Source organism: Podarcis melisellensis (assembly GCF_964234715.1).
Source record: "Podarcis melisellensis genome assembly, chromosome: 1".
Lineage (NCBI taxonomy): Eukaryota > Metazoa > Chordata > Lepidosauria > Squamata > Lacertidae > Podarcis > Podarcis melisellensis.
The window spans coordinates 119,390,456-119,406,760 of record NC_138528.1 but is presented as its reverse complement, the minus strand read 5'-3'; the positions used below and the strand labels follow the sequence as shown (position 1 = coordinate 119,406,760).

The 16,305-nt window shown below is 41.0% G+C and overlaps 2 protein-coding genes across 9 annotated transcripts in view; one reads left to right on the top strand and one right to left on the bottom strand.

The window, feature by feature from the left end:
- MYO1B (myosin IB) overlaps positions 1-7,934 on the bottom strand; it is a 160,258-nt gene extending 152,324 nt beyond the window's left edge. For 3 of the 4 annotated variants that reach the window (XM_081908159.1, XM_081908162.1, XM_081908163.1), the window contains exon 1: positions 3,056-3,783. The gene's annotated coding sequence lies outside the window, so the exon portion shown is untranslated. Of the gene's footprint in view, positions 1-3,055; positions 3,784-7,919 lie in introns of those variants that run through there. The other variant, XM_081908161.1, reaches the window with a different exon arrangement.
- Positions 7,137-16,305, top strand: part of STAT4 (signal transducer and activator of transcription 4) — a 34,722-nt gene continuing 25,553 nt past the window's right edge. The window contains exons 1-4 of one of the 5 annotated variants that reach the window (XM_081918560.1): positions 7,137-7,402; positions 11,098-11,226; positions 12,236-12,380; positions 15,430-15,528. In XM_081918560.1, coding sequence (XP_081774686.1) covers positions 11,099-11,226; positions 12,236-12,380; positions 15,430-15,528 — 372 coding nt within the window. In that variant the 5' untranslated portion in view covers positions 7,137-7,402; position 11,098. The other 4 variants (XM_081918561.1, XM_081918559.1, XM_081918558.1 and 1 more) reach the window with 4 other exon arrangements.

Here is a 16,305-nt window from a genome sequence, read left to right as displayed (position 1 = left end):
TTTAATTCTTTAAACAACACAGCGTTCACAAAGCAGTCTCAACTGTCTTTCAGTCTGAAATGGTCCAGTCCTTAAGAATGCCATTGGCGTCAGTATGGAATAATGGTGGTATGAGACCTCTGCTGGTAGTTTGTATTCACAGCAATCTCAATTTGAACAGCTAGAGAGGTGTGTGTTTGTGTGTGTGTGCTTAATCAATCAGAAGTAGAGGTGGGTGAATATTCTATTTCTAGTCAGTGTTATGTGCTCATTAATAAGGCCATTCAAATGCTTTTCTACATTAATTATACACACACACAGTCGTACCTTGGAAGTCGAACAGAATCTGTTCCGGAAGTCCGTTCGACTTCCAAAACATTCAGAAACCAAAGCACAGCTTCTGACTGACTGCAGGAAGGTCCTGCAGCCAAACAGAAGCCGCAGAAGCCACGATGGATGTTTGGGTTCCAAATAACGTTTGCAAACCGGAACACTCACTTCTGGGTTTAGACAAAAAAAATTCCTTCCAGTAGCACCTTAAAGACCAACTAAGTTAGTTCTTGGTATGAGCTTTCGTGTGCATGCACACTTCTTCAGATGGCAGACCAACACGGCTACCTATCTGTTTCTGGGCTTAGGTACGACTGTATATAAAATTCATATTTAAAATGCGCACATCTGGTCACAAAATAGCCATTTGAATACATACTTCATGTCAATTTGCTTTATTAACGTGAAATTATTATTTACAGTTATAAACTGCCCGTCACCCAGAAGGATACATATGTAATGACAACGATAAAACATTTAATTTCAATATCACTAAAATCACATTAGACTGATAAAAAAAATTTGCATACACCACTGAAAAAGCCTTTATAAACTGAAACTCTTCTTTGATTTTTCCCAAAGAACATCTGGGCGGTGCAGTTATCACCAATGGGTTGCCATTCTTTTGTGCAACCATATCTTTTTATTTCATTGCAGCGGTACAGTTATTATTGGAATATATTTTGACAGCAGACTGAAATTTTAGATATGGAATCACATACAGTTTTTGTATCTTATTGTTGTGAACCTATATATGACTATTTGTTAATAACCGTATTGACCTTTGGGCCATAGCTTGGTTTGTTTTAAGTTCCTAATATTTATGCATGATATATAGTAAGATATGGCATTCATTTGTCTCTAGATAAGTAGTCCAGAAAAGTAGCCACATTGGTTTGTTGCAACAATAATAAAATGCAACGGCAAAGAGGCCTGTGGTAAATTCAAGCATAAACAACTTATGGTAGTAGGAACTTTGTAAGCAAAAACCTATTTTATCAGATGCATACAGAGAAATTTGAAGGGCAACTTGTATTCTCTGAGAGTCCACTTAACAGGACAGTACATTCAAAGATATGTGTGTGGCACTCAAGGACTAGGTAAGTTATTATTATTTATAGCCTCAAAAGGTGTTTTTCAAAAATATAGTTGATATTTTTACTTAACTTTCAATTCGTTTTTTCAAATACAGCATGTAGCAATATTTTAAACTATGTCTTTTGTATTTATATATATATAAGATTTTGTTTTTATGCCAAACATTTCTTATCTACACAGAGCAGAGGAAGCCCAAGGTCAAAACACATTTGGGTTCTTTGATACTTTGTGAGCTATATCTGTTCATATCACTGATCTTTTGTCAATATACTCTGTAGGTGTTTGCATTCTTTTGCTTTGGGGCGAGAGAGAGAGAGGGAGGGAGAGGGAGAGAGATTTCCATTCTCATTAGATTCCATAAAATCATTTTTACATACCAAATATATTTTATGATAACTTGTAACAGTTAATTTTTAGATCCTTTTTTTAAGCACATGTATGTGGACAGAGACAATGGATATACAAAGCAAGGCTGAAGTATGAACCCCCATATATTGTATCTTCTCATAACCTATGGCAAAGCTTTGTGTCTTAAAACACACAATACTTTGCTGTTGGTTTGGAGGGAATGTGGCAATCATGGTTTGTTGGAGGTATAAACCAGGAACTTTGATTGGATACATCAATACACACTCATGGACAGCAGCACAAAATTCGGAGTTTGTGGCACAAAAGTCCCAGGAAAGGTTTTGAAGTGATATTAGATGTCAGGATCATGATGTACATGATAAGAGGCTTCAGAATCCTGTATAGAGCTGGTCATGTACTAGACAGCCAGCAGAGGATATCGTTCAACCACTTGATATTTGATTGAATAAAGACAAACACCCCAGACAACAGAACCACTGCTGTCGCAACCTTGGTAATATTATAGCAATGGGGGGGGGGGCGAGAACTAGATTACCCTTGAGGTCCCTTCCAACTCCACAATTACATGATTCTCTAGTTCTATGATTCTCTGTGTGGCTCAAGTTTAGGTCTGAGAGGGATGTGTCAAGATGGCTGAAGCGATAAGAAGGTTCCTATAATTCCTAGTCATAGCCAGGGCCAGCCCACACATGAAGCAAGGTGAGGTGACTGCCTCAGGTGACAGGATCCACAGGGGCAGCAGATCCTGATGTAGATCTTTATACCTCTTTTGTTCCTGATGTAGATCTTCATTTACCCCTTCTTCCCTGATGGCAAGGGAGGAGCCATTTTGTGGTTTGCCTGTGCCAAAATGGCTTGGTCACAGCTCTGGTCACAGCCATGCTTGTAAATTTGCAGCTAGCATCATGCTGTAGTCCATGGGTAGGCAAACTAAGGCCCGGGGGCTGGATCCAGCCCAAACACCTTCTAAATCCGGCCCACAGACAGTCCGGGAATCAGCGTGTTTTTACATGAGTAGAATGTGTGCTTTTGTGTAAAATGCATCTCTGAGTTATTTGTGGGGCACAGGAATTCGTTCATCCCCCCCCAAAAAAAAAATATAGTCCGGCCCCCCACAAGGTCTGAGGGACGGTGGACCGGCCCCCAGCTGAAAAAGTTTGTTGACCCCTGTGACCCTTTTCCAGTGCAGCATTTTGTATTGACCCTGCATGTCTGTGTCGAACACAACTTTTACTATCAAGATCACATGTGTTGACAAGCCTTTGAAAGTGCCCCTTACCTAGTCATCTGTGGCACGGTAAGAATTGCCTCCAAGCAACCAGGCAGAAAAACCTATAGAAACAACAAAGCCTGTTCATTCTCTCTCTCTCTTTCTCCAAATTTCCCCACCCTTTTTTTTTTAGGCTGTCAATGTTCCACAGATGACTAACGTAGGTTTCTGTGGTCTGGCAAGCTAGAAAACATTTTTTGTTGTTGTTACTTTTATGGACTTATCTGCAAAGCTGATTTATCAAGGTTGGGTGACTTTACTGGATAGCATCCCCTTTATGGATAATTCAACATGGTTCTCTCCAGTCTGCATACCCAGCACATCCTACCCACGTGTATCTTTGGAAGAAAAATATCTGCTTTTGCCTGGCACCCTTCCTGGAATTGCACCACATTGTGTTGTGGAAATATGCAGTCTATGCGATTTCTGATCAGAGCTGGTGTCGCATAGTGGCTAAGCTATTTCCACAAAAGCCTCTGGTCAAATGAGTTTGCCATGAAATCACTAGGGGGCCTTAAGCAAGCCTCAGGCTTCCCACCTATAGAGGTGGGAATAGAGGGGAGAATAATATGGGGCTGTTGTAAGGATTGCAGCTAGGTAATGAATGTAAAGTAATTTCAACACTCAACAGCATTCTACACATTAAGCATTTTACGTAACCCTCATGAATACAGGGTTCGAGAGCATTCCCTATACATTTTTGAGAGCGCTTTCTCCATCCACTTTCTTTGTGATCTTTGTGATTTCACAGTGATCCATGCAACGGTCACCTCCAGGCTTGACTACTGTAATTCGCTCTACGCGGGGCTGCCCTTGAAGCTGTCCCAGAAACTCCAGCGAGTGCAGAATGCTGCAGAGAGGCTCCTCACAGGGTCTCTGCCATGGGAGCATATTCATCCAGTGCTTTTCAAGCTGCACTGGCTCCTGGTGGAGTACAGGGTCAGATTTAAGGTACTGCCTTTGACCTTTAAAGTCCTTCACGGCCTAGGACCCTCGTACCTACGAGACCGCCTCTCCCGGTATGCCCCACGGAGAGCCTCAAGGTCCATAAATAGCAACACCCTAGAGGTCCCGGGCCCTAAGGAAGTTAGATTAGCTTCAAACAGAGCCAGGGCCTTTTCAACACTGGCTACGGCCTGGTGGAACGCTCTGTCTCATGAGACCAGGGCCCTGCAGGATCTGATTTCTTTCCACAGGGCCTGTAAGACAGAGTTGTTCCTCCTGGCCTTTGGCTTGGAGCCAATTTGAATCCCTCCCTCTCTTTCTTTTATCTTTTCCTTTGTCCTCCTGCGATGAGGCTACATTTTGATATTTTAACGTTGTATTTTAATTTTGTTTTTAAGTTGTAATCATTCAACTTGTTTTTATTATTGCTTGTTAGCCGCCCTGAGCCCGGCCTTGGCTGGGGAGGGAGGGGTATAAATAAAAATTATTATTATTTGTTCTTCAGGAATCAGAGTGGTGCTCTTTGGCTGGTTGTCATCCAATGTCCTTTTAAAATGTGGGGGAGGGTTATTGAGTTGTTTGGGTTTTTATTTTGTGGTTTCCGTATTGTGCTTTTATCCTGCGAACCGCCCTGAGACCTGCAGGTATAGGACGGTAGACCAATTTAATTAATTGATTGATTATAATGTTAGGAGGGGCAAAAGCTCCATTAGGTTTTTTTATTGATTTGGAGGGGCAGCTGCCCCTCATGCCCCTTTCAGGGGAAATGGCAGGGCACAAATAAAATAATGTGGTGTTTTTTTGGGGGGGTTACTGGGTGGTGGTTGTTTTTTATTTTTATTTTGTGGTTTTATATATTGATTTTGTGTTCTGTGAACTGCCCTGAGACCTCCAGGTATAGGGCGGGAAACCAATTTAATTAATTAATTATAATGTCTGTGTGAGGGAGGCAAAACCTGTGTTTGGTATTTTTTTTATTGGTTTTTATCGATTTGGAGGGACAGCTGCCTCCCTCCCCACCCCCCCACCCCCGTTCCCATCAGGGGTAATGGCGGGGCACAAATATATTAATGTGGTTTGGGGGGGGTGATTGGGTTGTTGTTGTTGTTTTATTTTGGTTACGTGATTTTTGTGGTTTTATATTATATTTGGGTTTTACGTTCCGTGAACCACCCTGAGACCTCTGGGCATAGGGCGGTATATGAATCCAAATAATAATAATAATAATAATAATAATAATAATAATAATAATGGTATTCTGTGGCTGAATATTCTTTGACAGAGAACAGAGTGGAAAGGAGAAAAGAGAAAGAGAGGCTGAAGAGAAACAACAACAACAACAACAACAACAACAACATAATAATAATGGTATTCTATGGCTGAATATTCTATGACAGAGTAAGGCTCTGAAAAGACTCAATATGGAGGCCAAGTGGCCAAAATATTGGGAGATATTGGAACAAGGAGATACATTGAAATTGCAGGGTTTTGAGAAATTAAAAGATAAAGTGCGAGATTGGTTGCATTATTATCAAATTAGAGAGGCCTATAAATTGGATAAAAAAATAGGCTTCCAGGTGGAAAAATCAAAATTGGAAACAGAATTGTTAGAACCGAAAACTAAGATATTGTCAAGAATGTATAACTTGCTGCTAAAATGGAATACACAGGATGAAATGGTCAAATCAGCTATGATTAAATGGGCGCAGGACATTGGTCATAACATTATGTTTGCTGACTGGGAACAGCTGTGGACCACCAGTATGAAATTTACGGCATGTAATGCCCTAAGAGAGAATATTATGAAAATGATTTATAGGTGGTACATTACCCCGGTCAAGCTTGCAAAAATATATCATTTGCCTGATAATAAATGTTGGAAATGTAAAGAAACTGAGGGAACATTCTTTCACCTTTGGTGGACGTGCCCAAAGGTTAAGGCTTTCTGGGAAATGATCTATAATGAACTGAAAAAGGTATTTAAATATACCTTCCTTAAGAAACCAGAGGCCTTTCTCCTGGGCATTGTCGGCCAAATGGTGTCAAAGAAGGATAGAACGTTCTTTATGTATGCTACAACAGCAGCAAGAATACTCATCACAAAGTACTGGAAGACACAAGATTTGCCCACTCTGGAAGAATGGCAGATGCAAGTGATAGACTATATGGAGATGGCAGAAACGACCAGCAGAATCCGAGACCTGGGAGAAGAGTTGGTGGAAGAGGACTGGAAGAAGTTTAAAGACTATTTACAGAAGCATTGTAAAATGTTTGAATGTTAAAATGATGTTGGATATAAAGGTAATATGGCATTAGTGACATGGTTAGAAGGAGTATGCAAAAATGATCAAAAAGAAAAGGGGGGAAGACCAGAGTAATATTATGTCAAAGGTATATAAAGTGGTATAAGGGATTAAGATATGAAGATTAGGTAAAAAATGATGTGGAAAGAGAAGAAAAATTGGAGACATAATAGGTTGAAACATATATTTATAAACGAGGTTTGAAAGAGGGTCAGAATTTGCTGAACTTAATTGAGTAAAGGGAAACACAAAAAAGGGAGATGTGAGGAAGTCAGGAAAGAGGGTTATAGAACTATGAAGTTAAAAAATCGGATTTCTTCTTTCTTTCTCTGTTTCTTTTTTGATATATCTGTTTTCGCTGTATGTCTGTTTTACTTATGTTTCTGTTTTGCAAAATCTCAATAAATATCTATTAAAAAATGAATATTCTATGACAGAGAACAGAGCAGAAAGGGGAAAAGAGAGATACTAATAATAATAGTAGTAGTAGTAGTATTCTATGGCTGAATATTCTGTGACAGAACAGAGCGGAAAGAGAAAAGAGAGCTAATAATAATAATAATGGTATTCTGTGGCTGAATATTCTGTGACAGAGAACAGAGCAGAAAGGAGAAAAGAGAGAGAAATAATAGTAGTAGTAGTAGTAGTAGTAGTATTCTATGGCTGAATATTCTGTGACAGAGTACAGAGCGGAATGAGAAAAGAGAGAGAGAGACTGAAGAGAATCAATAATAATAATAGTATTCTATGGCTGAATATTCTGTGACAGAGAACAGAGCAGAAAGAGGAGAGAGAGAGAGAGAGAGAGAGAGAGAGAGAGAGAGAGAGAGAGAGAGAGAGAGAGAGAGAGAGACGGAAGAGAAGCTCATCCTCAGCTCAGAACACTTCGGCCTCAGCAAAGGTTCCGCGGCTGACAGGGAACTCCCCGTTTTTCCGACCGCATTTTTTATTTCTTTTACACAAACACACCCCACACACCCCGTCCCGTCCGCTCCCCTGACGCCCAGGAGCCCGGAGAGCCCGCCCAGCCACCCCTGGACGCCCCTTCTCTCTCTCTCGCCAGGCGCCGAAGCCCCTCTTCTCTCGGCTTCCGCAGCCCCTGAGGCAGGTGAGTCACGACGGCGCGCGAGGAAGAAAAGGGGGAGGGGGAGGCGGGAGAGGAAAGGCGGGAAGACGCCGAGAAGCGGGCAAAATTCACCTCAGAACTTCGCTTGTTCTCCTTTTCTTTTGCCTGAGGCGGAGCGGCATGTGCCCCCCCCCAGCCCCGCCACGTTTTTTATTTAATTTTTAACACCGTTAAAGCATGTTATTTCTCTTTCCCCCCCCCCCCCGCCTCCAGGGAACTGTAGTTCGTGTGAAGGTGGGAATTGTAGCCATGGGTGCCGACTTGAGGAAAGTATTTGGGAGGGAGGCTGTCCCAAGTAAGCTGGAAAACTGCCCCTTTTATTCCTACCCTCTGCTTCCTTCTACTTAACCAATCCACAAGAGGACCTTGCCTCTTATTCCATCACCTCTAAGCTTACTTATATGAGGTACCTTCTTAGAAGCTTTTAGGAAGTCCAAAATATATATCAACAGGATATCACCTCTATCTGCAGACTGGTTGACACTTTCCAATAACTCACCTAAGTTTGTGAACAGGACTTGCCCACGCAGGAGCTGTGCTTCAGCAAGCTTGTATAAGCTTGATGATTTTATCCTTAACAATACTTTCCACCAGTTTCCCCATCCCAGCAAGATATTAAGATAACTGGCTTGTAATTTCCAGGATCCCCCATTGGTTACGTTTTTGTTTTTAAGGTGTTACATTGGCTACTTTCCAGTCCTCGTGTATGGAGGCAGATCTGAAGAGCAAGTTACATATTTTTGCTAAAATATAAGCAATTCCACAACTGAGTGCTTTGAAAACTGTTGCGTGGATGCCATCCAGATCGGGTGTTTTCTCATTATTTGTTTTGTCAATCAGGGCAGGAACATAATCCTCAGATTCCCCTTCTGTCCTACATATTCTTTTCTGAAGAGAGTTGCAAAGAATTCCTTCAGTTTCTCCACAAACTCCTTATCCTCCTTTAGCACACCTTTGATTCCTTTGTCATCGAAACGCCTGCCTAGATGGTTTCTACTACTAATATATTTTAAAAACTTAATGTCATCAGCAACATGCTCCTCAAATTCTTTTTAAAAAAATATTTTTATTAAGTACAAATTAGAAAACATACATATTTACAACAAAAGAAAATACAAAAGAAAAGGAAAATACATAAAACCAAGGGGGAAAAATTAGAGAGTATTTGCTCCTCAATTTTTTTTTTAGCATCGCTTACTGTCTGCTTGGGACGCAGGTGGCGCTGTGGGTAAAAGCCTCAGCGCCTAGGACTTGCCGATCGAAAGGTTGGCGGTTCGAATCCCTGCGGCGGGGTGCGCTCCCGCTGCTCGGTCCCAGCGCCTGCCAACCTAGCAGTTCGAAAGCACCTCCGGGTGCAAGTAGATAAATAGGGACCGCTTACCAGCGGGAAGGTAAACGGCGTTTCCGTGTGCGGCTCTGGCTCGCCAGAGCAGCGATGTCACGCTGGCCACGTGACCCGGAAGTGTCTCCGGACAGCGCTGGCCCCTGGCCTCTTAAGTGAGATGGGCGCACAACCCCAGAGTCTGTCAAGACTGGCCCGTACGGGCAGGGGTACCTTTACCTTTACCTTTTACTGTCTGCTTGCACAATGCTGGCATCTTTTTGCTCTCATGATGCATCTCCAATATATATAGAAAGGTAAAGGACCCCTATACATTGGACGCTCGGGTTGCGAACATGGTCCGTGCGGGATTCACGTTCGCAATGCACAGTGGCGCGTCTGTACACGCGCGGGTTGCGATTCGGCACTTCTGCACATGTGCAAAATGCGATTTTAGTGCTTCTGCGCATGCGCAACCACCGAAATCCGGAAGCAACTTGTTCCGGTACTTCCGTAACCCGAAAAAACGCAACCTGAAGCATCTGTAACCCGAGGTATGACTGTACAGTTAAGTTCAGTAAAAGGCTACTATGGGGTGCGGCACTCTTCTCACTTTAGGCCAAAGGAGCCAGCATTTGTCCACAGACAGCTTTCTGAGTCATGTGGCCAGCATGTTTATGGCGCAACGGAACACTGTGACAGAAACCAGAACGCACGGAAACGCCGTTTACCTTCCCGCCACAACAGTACCTATTTATCTACTTGCACTGGCGTGCTTTCGAACTGCTAGGTTGGCAGGAGCTGGAGCAGAGCAATGGGAGCTCACCCGGTCGCGGGGATTCGAACCTCCGACCTTCTAGTCGGCAAGCCCAAGAGGCTCAGTGGTTTAGACCACAGCACCATTCATGTCCCATCTACAATATAAGCTCCAGTTGACTAGTTGAAACTCTAGTTTCTATTATTGTGTTTTTAAATATCTCCCAAGCATTTTGGAGTGATTTGGTCCTCTTGACTTTGTTTTTCAACTTTCTTTTCACCACGCTCCTCATTGGGAGCAAGTTTCCTCTTTTGAAACCAAATGGTTCTTGATGACATACACATTGCTTGTGTTTTTCCATTGCCTGGGTTTAGCAGAAAACAAACAAGTCAGCATTTGCCAGGGGTGGGGGTTTATTATTCATCATTGTCAAAGGCAACTGACTCATTTGTAAATGTGCTATACCTGTATTTTCCAGTGTAGATGAGGGGGCACTTAACCTGGGAGTAGCGCAACACTGAGTTGCTCAAATATCTTCTTCTTTTTTCAAAGAAGAATTGAAACAAGAAGCTGTAGAATCATATTTCCTTTGCAAACCCTCTATGCCCAAACTCAATTTTAATACTTGGTGGGTATTGTGGTGCATTCATCTTCATTTATTTGTTTCTTTGCATAAGTGGACTTTTACATCTTGTTTGGTGATAAGAGTCAAATACCTACTAGTTTCACAAATCTATAAACAAACAAACAAACAAACTCTGCTGTGCCTTTCAAAATTGAATATCCCCAAAAGTTTGTGTTCCCAGCCCACACAGAAGGCAATACTCTCTGCTTCTCAAACATCTAAGAATAAATCCTAAAGTTATTTTAAAGGCACTGTTCATAACATTGTCCAGCTGTAGTTACTGAAGAGTGATTGAGCAGATGTAAAGGAATTTGTTACTCTTATTTGGAAACGACAACACAAGTTATGCCCCAACGTAAGTTGCACCCATCACACTCATAGTGTGAAAACAAGCAACCATCATTGAAAGGCCACAGAATATCAAGGAGATCTATCAAAATGCATCTCCCAAACAACACAAAGTGAATGGTAAAGCAGTATACAGTATTCAGACAACTGAATGTTCTGATTTTGAACATGTCACATATATTATACGTCATATGCATGTTTATTATTATGTAAAATAAAAGCAATTTGGTATTTGAAAAGAAAAATGTTTATTTTCAAAATAAAAGTAAAACCTGGGCAAAATTTGTGCAGGCTGCACACTACAAATGTGTGATCATTTTGCAAAAGGTTATTCACCTTGAAGCAGCAAGTGCAATCTGGAGGAAAGAGTATCATATATATTCTACCTCCACTATCAAAGAGAATATGCCTTAGTACCAGTTTCTGGAAATTGAAGGTGGGCAGAGTTCTCTTGCACTCAATGTCCTACTTGAAGTCTTCTCATAGGCTTCTATGCAGCCACTGTGAGAATAGGATGCTGGACTAGACGGGTCATTGGCCCAATTTGGTGGGTTCTGCGTATGTTCTTATACACTCCTGCATGATAACGTTTAATATCTCATCAAAACAAGCATTATTCTTTGTAGTATGTCTCAGTGGAATCAAGTCCAGCAGCTAGAAGCAAAATTCTTGGAGCAGATAGACCAGATTTATGATGACAAATTTCCCATGGAAGTCCGACATCTGCTAGCACAATGGATTGAAAACCAGGACTGGTAAAATAAAATGTTCTTTGTCTACATGTTTTTTTAAAAAATTAATTTATCTCTCTTATAAAGCTTGAATTTTAGGAAACTTTTATGTACAGGCAGGATATTGGGTGCATAATTATTACTGTGTGCAGATATAAATTCCAATAAAAAGCATATCCTTAGGAATATATAGAGAACTTTTTATTATTCTGATGAAATATTGCCTTTAACATTTGTTCTCTGTTTATTTTTGATGAAGGTATTGATCAGAAATAAACAGAAAACAAACGTGGCAACTTAAGAAACTATCAAAATCAAGAAACAGTAACTGTAATAACAAATATTAAGTGTGATGTGTAATGGACATGAAAAATTGATATGATACGAAGGATACATGTATACTATACAATATATACCATGTGTACATTAACACAATAATCATATTTCTAAGTAACGTACAATATACTGTAGCTGTACATATTGCTTACGTAAAGCTATTAAAAGTACTCCCTTTGCTATTAAAGGGTCTATAGGAATAAAAACACTTTTGTTAGTTGTTTTACAAGCTGCCCAATGAAAGCATAATAATATTTTAAAAGGAAAGGAACAATAATTTTCCTAGCATAGTATTAGCTCTTTCCAAAATACTGGCATACGCTTGCAGTTCTATTTTTTATGAGCTAAGCCTGTGGGAGATGATGCATTATGATAGAAACAATCTGAATTTGTAAGCAAGCCTTTTCTAAGCAGTCAGTAGCCCAGTTTTGCATGTAATGTTATCCAATCATGGTGGAACATACTAGTTCTTCAGCCTACTGAAATATTTACTGGGGTTTATTGGGACTTTCCTCTGAACGTGCTTAGGACTTCAGTCTTAAAACAAATAAGAACATGCATGAAGCTGATGATTCCAGACACCCATTCTAGGGCCTAATACTTTTCTTGAACAAATAATTTGAAGGCTTTTACCATTACTTTTTTGTTTTGGTTTTTCATGTATATGTTTTATTCATATAAATTTTGTGTTGCACAGGGAATCTGCATATAACAATGAACCTATGGCAGCCATCCTCTTGCAGAACTTACTAATAAAGCTGGACGAACATTTTGACCGTGTTTCCCAAGAGAAGAATCTCCTCTTGATACACAATCTAAAGAGAATCAGGAAAGTTCTTCAGGTGAGTCTATTGCCTTCACACACAACACCTTGAGGCTAAAGAGGAATCATGAAGCAGTCTGTTTCATGAGCAATGAACTACTGTAATTTTTATTAGGTTTCAAGCCAGGAAGATCTGCACACAGCCTCAATTTATGGAAATAGATGCAATGCATTCACTTATAAGTATTTGGTCATTACAGTCCACCAAAATCAGGGGCTTCAACCTGCTCTTAGTTACCTGTTTACCCATGTGACCAAACTGGGGGACCAATATTTCCTATTGCAGTGTGCATCCCTTTTTTCTAGTTGTTGGTGCTGATGCAGGATGGAGGTTGCTTAGTAGAGGAACGTTCCCAGTACCTTCTGTAAACTAGATGTGATATGTGAGATGCATCTACTCTACACCAAACATTTGAAGTTGCCTATGTCCTTAGGCCCAGACGGGGGCTGGTCACACTCCCCCAGACGGTGATCCCTCTGGGGGTCCTCCTATTTGATGTAAGTCTTAGGAACCCCTGCTGCCAGATTGACCTATGGCATCACTTCCAGCAGATGGACCACAAGTAAATGATTGCCCCATGCCCAAGCCAAACCTCTCTCATCTGTATTCAATAAAGTTGTGACCTGTTTCTTTCCAAATTAGTCTATGCTGTTCACTTGGTGGGTCAGGAATGGGGAAGCACAATGCCTTGGCCTGAAGTGGCTTTAAAAATAGATATTGGCAATGAAGAAAAACATTTTTCATGCCTGAGACAGCAATTGCTTCTGTAACATTGTGTGAAAAAGGATAGGCCCGAAAGCCAATTTAAATGAACTTTTCCTGACATGGCATAGGACTTTACCACCTGAGTATGGGTGGGTATTTACGGGTGACTTGCTACTTTGAAAGCAACCCCATATTTAACCCTCCTGGTAAAAACAAATGTTTACATGTTAAAGGAAAGTCCTGGGGATCCACAGGCACTATTGGTCAAACTAGGTATTATAAAAGCATATCTCATGTGCTGTTAGAAGGCAATTCATGCCAAATTCCTACAAAATTGGGTGGGATTTAAAACACAGCAGAGGGATTGTGAGAGTTACTGAACTCCCCCCCACACACCTGTGCATTTGCTCATGATTCAGTGGATATTTTTTCCCTGTTAGGGTTACTTCTATTATATATTTGTTATGTTTTTATTTATTTTTTCATGGTACAGAAGATACATTTTTAGGAAACAGTTGTTACAACAGTAAAGAATAAATAACTTGTCCTGAAAAAATTACAAACTTTTGTCATTTTTTTGGTAATAAAGTTTCATTTGATTATGTATTCTAAAAGAAATGTATCCCAGATTTTTATGTGTGAAATATTCTGCAGCAAATGGAGATTCTGGAAAGTGTTGTTTGAGACTTAGATTGTGGAAAGTGTTGTTTGAGACTTGGAAGTTTGAACTCTGTGCACAAGTCTATTGGATGTTGGTCCAGTGAAACCTGTTGCCTTATTTAATAGGTGTTTCTTAATTCTTTTAGACCATCATGGCAGCAAATGAACACCAGCGCTTCTGAGGAAGTGGGTGGAGGAGGGGCGGAAAACAACACATGTGGCTTAAAACTAATACTACATTTCTGTGTGAGGTTTTGTAATGCATTTCCTCTTGCTGACCTAGATTTAGAATTCTCAACATAGATAAGTGGCTTCCAATAATGATTACCTGAACTCAAGAAAACTCGCCTTGCATTTTAGCCTCAAACAGTGATAGGGCTGGCTCTAGCCATTTTGCCACCTGAGACTGAACCCTAAATGGCACCATACTATCCCCAAGTTAGGTGCACACTAGTAAAAGCTGAGCAATGCAAACAACTGGTGCTAAATGAACAACTACTTTATTGGCAGTTAAAGCCCCTACTCAGGATCACTTAAGAACACCAATTCAACAACGCTCATCCTTAGCATCCCTTAGCCACCCTACCATATTCACACAGGCAGAATGGGTAAAGACCAACCCCATTTCCTCCACTCCATTTCTTTGCAGTGGAGCTGTAATTCTAACCTGCATCAGCACTTGTGATTCAGAACCAAGGGTTCTTCTGAACTATTTAATACTGAGCACACATAATCTTAGAGATGTAGAGGTATATATTTAACAGTACACTCGTACCTTGGATCCCAAATGCCTTGGTACTCAGAGGTTTTGGCTCTCAAACACCGCAAACCCGGAAGTGAATGTTCTGGTTTGTGAACAGTCTTTGGAACCTGAACGTCCAACGGGGCTTTCACGGCTTCCAATTGGCTGCAGGAGCTTCCTGCAGCTAATCAGAAGCTGCACTTTGGTTTCTGGACATTTTGGAAGTCGAACGGAATTCTGGAACGGATTCCGTTCGACTTCCAAGGTACAACTGTATTACATAAATGTGCATGTTTGACATACCTATCAACAGATAAAGCAGAGGGAACGTAGGTACTGCAACTGTCAAAAGAAGTAAATTAACAGCTCTCCTTATGCAAAACCTAAGGTGCATCAGAGCTAATTGAAATCAAGTGGTTTGAGCACAAGATTTAATAATTTAGTCATGACTAACCGGTTAAAATTAAGCAATGAGGGTGGGTTTTTTCTATATAAAAAACCCCTGAAAGCAACCACTATTATTATTTTTAAAACATAAAAACCGCCCAGAAAGGTTTGACGTTTCAAGCTGGGTATTAAAAAGAGATCATAACTCAGTGGCAGAGTGCATTCTTTTCATATCAGCCCTAGTTCAAGCCTCCTGCATCTCCAGTATCTTGGATAGCAGAGCTAAAAATACCCTTGTCCAAGATATCGAGGGCTACTCCTAGTCAATGCTGGGATAGTTAGACCAATAGTCTTAATCAGTAACACTAAGCTTCATATATGTTAATTGATTTCAAATAACCTCCGGAGTGGAAGTATTTAGGACCCTAACCCTGAAACTCATGCCAAAAAATCCTTAAGGGTCATAGTGGGTGCAAAAATATTGTCAGCAAAGCAGTGCTTCTTGATCTATATGGACTAGGCCTGGGCTGTTTCTGATGCTATTTTCTGGGCTATTTTGTTTTTTGTTCTCAGGGAAAATACCAGAGTAGTCCTATGCATATAGCAGTGGTTGTTTCAAACTGTTTAAGAGAAGAAAGAAGAATATTGGCTTCAGCCAGCATGCCGGTACAGGTAACTCTGCTTTTAATTTGATATATACGTTTGTCTTTAAGGAGGCCTAAATTCACTGCAGATTCGGAACACTGATTTTAAAGGGTTTCAGCACATATAATTCGGGGCTGGATCATGGCCACTGGGTGCAATCCTGGCCCATCAAATCCAAGATTGTTGTCAAGTTGTATATACCCTCCAGTATTTCACAGGTCAAAACAAGGCAACTCACGTGTATTTGTAGCACTCCTGTTCTTCCAACAGGAACTATTACCCTTCCTCTTGCTGAAGTTTTCCCCACCACCACCTGCACTTAATTTGCAATAACCTATGCTGCATTAGTATGTTGTTGTTGTTTAGTCGCTTAGTCATGTCTGACTCTTCGTGACCCCATGGACCAGAGCACGCCAGGCACTCCTGTCTTCCACTGCCTCCCACAGTTTGGTCAGACTCATGTTGCTAGCTTCGAGAACACTATCCAACCATCTCGTCCTCTGTTGTCCCCTTCTCCTTGTGCCCTCCATCTTTCCCAACATCAGGGTCTTTTCCAGGGAGTCTTCTCTTCTCATGAGGTGGCCAAAGTGTTGGAGCCTCAGCTTCACGATTTGTCCTTCCAGTGAGCACTCAGGGCTGATTTCCTTCAGAATGGAGAGGTTTGATCTTCTTGCAGTCCATGGGACTCTCAAGAGTCTCCTCCAGCACCATAATTCAAAAGCATCAATTCTTCGGCGATCAGCCTTCTTTATGGTCCAGCTCTCACTTCCGTACATCACTACTGGGAAAACCATGGCTTTAACT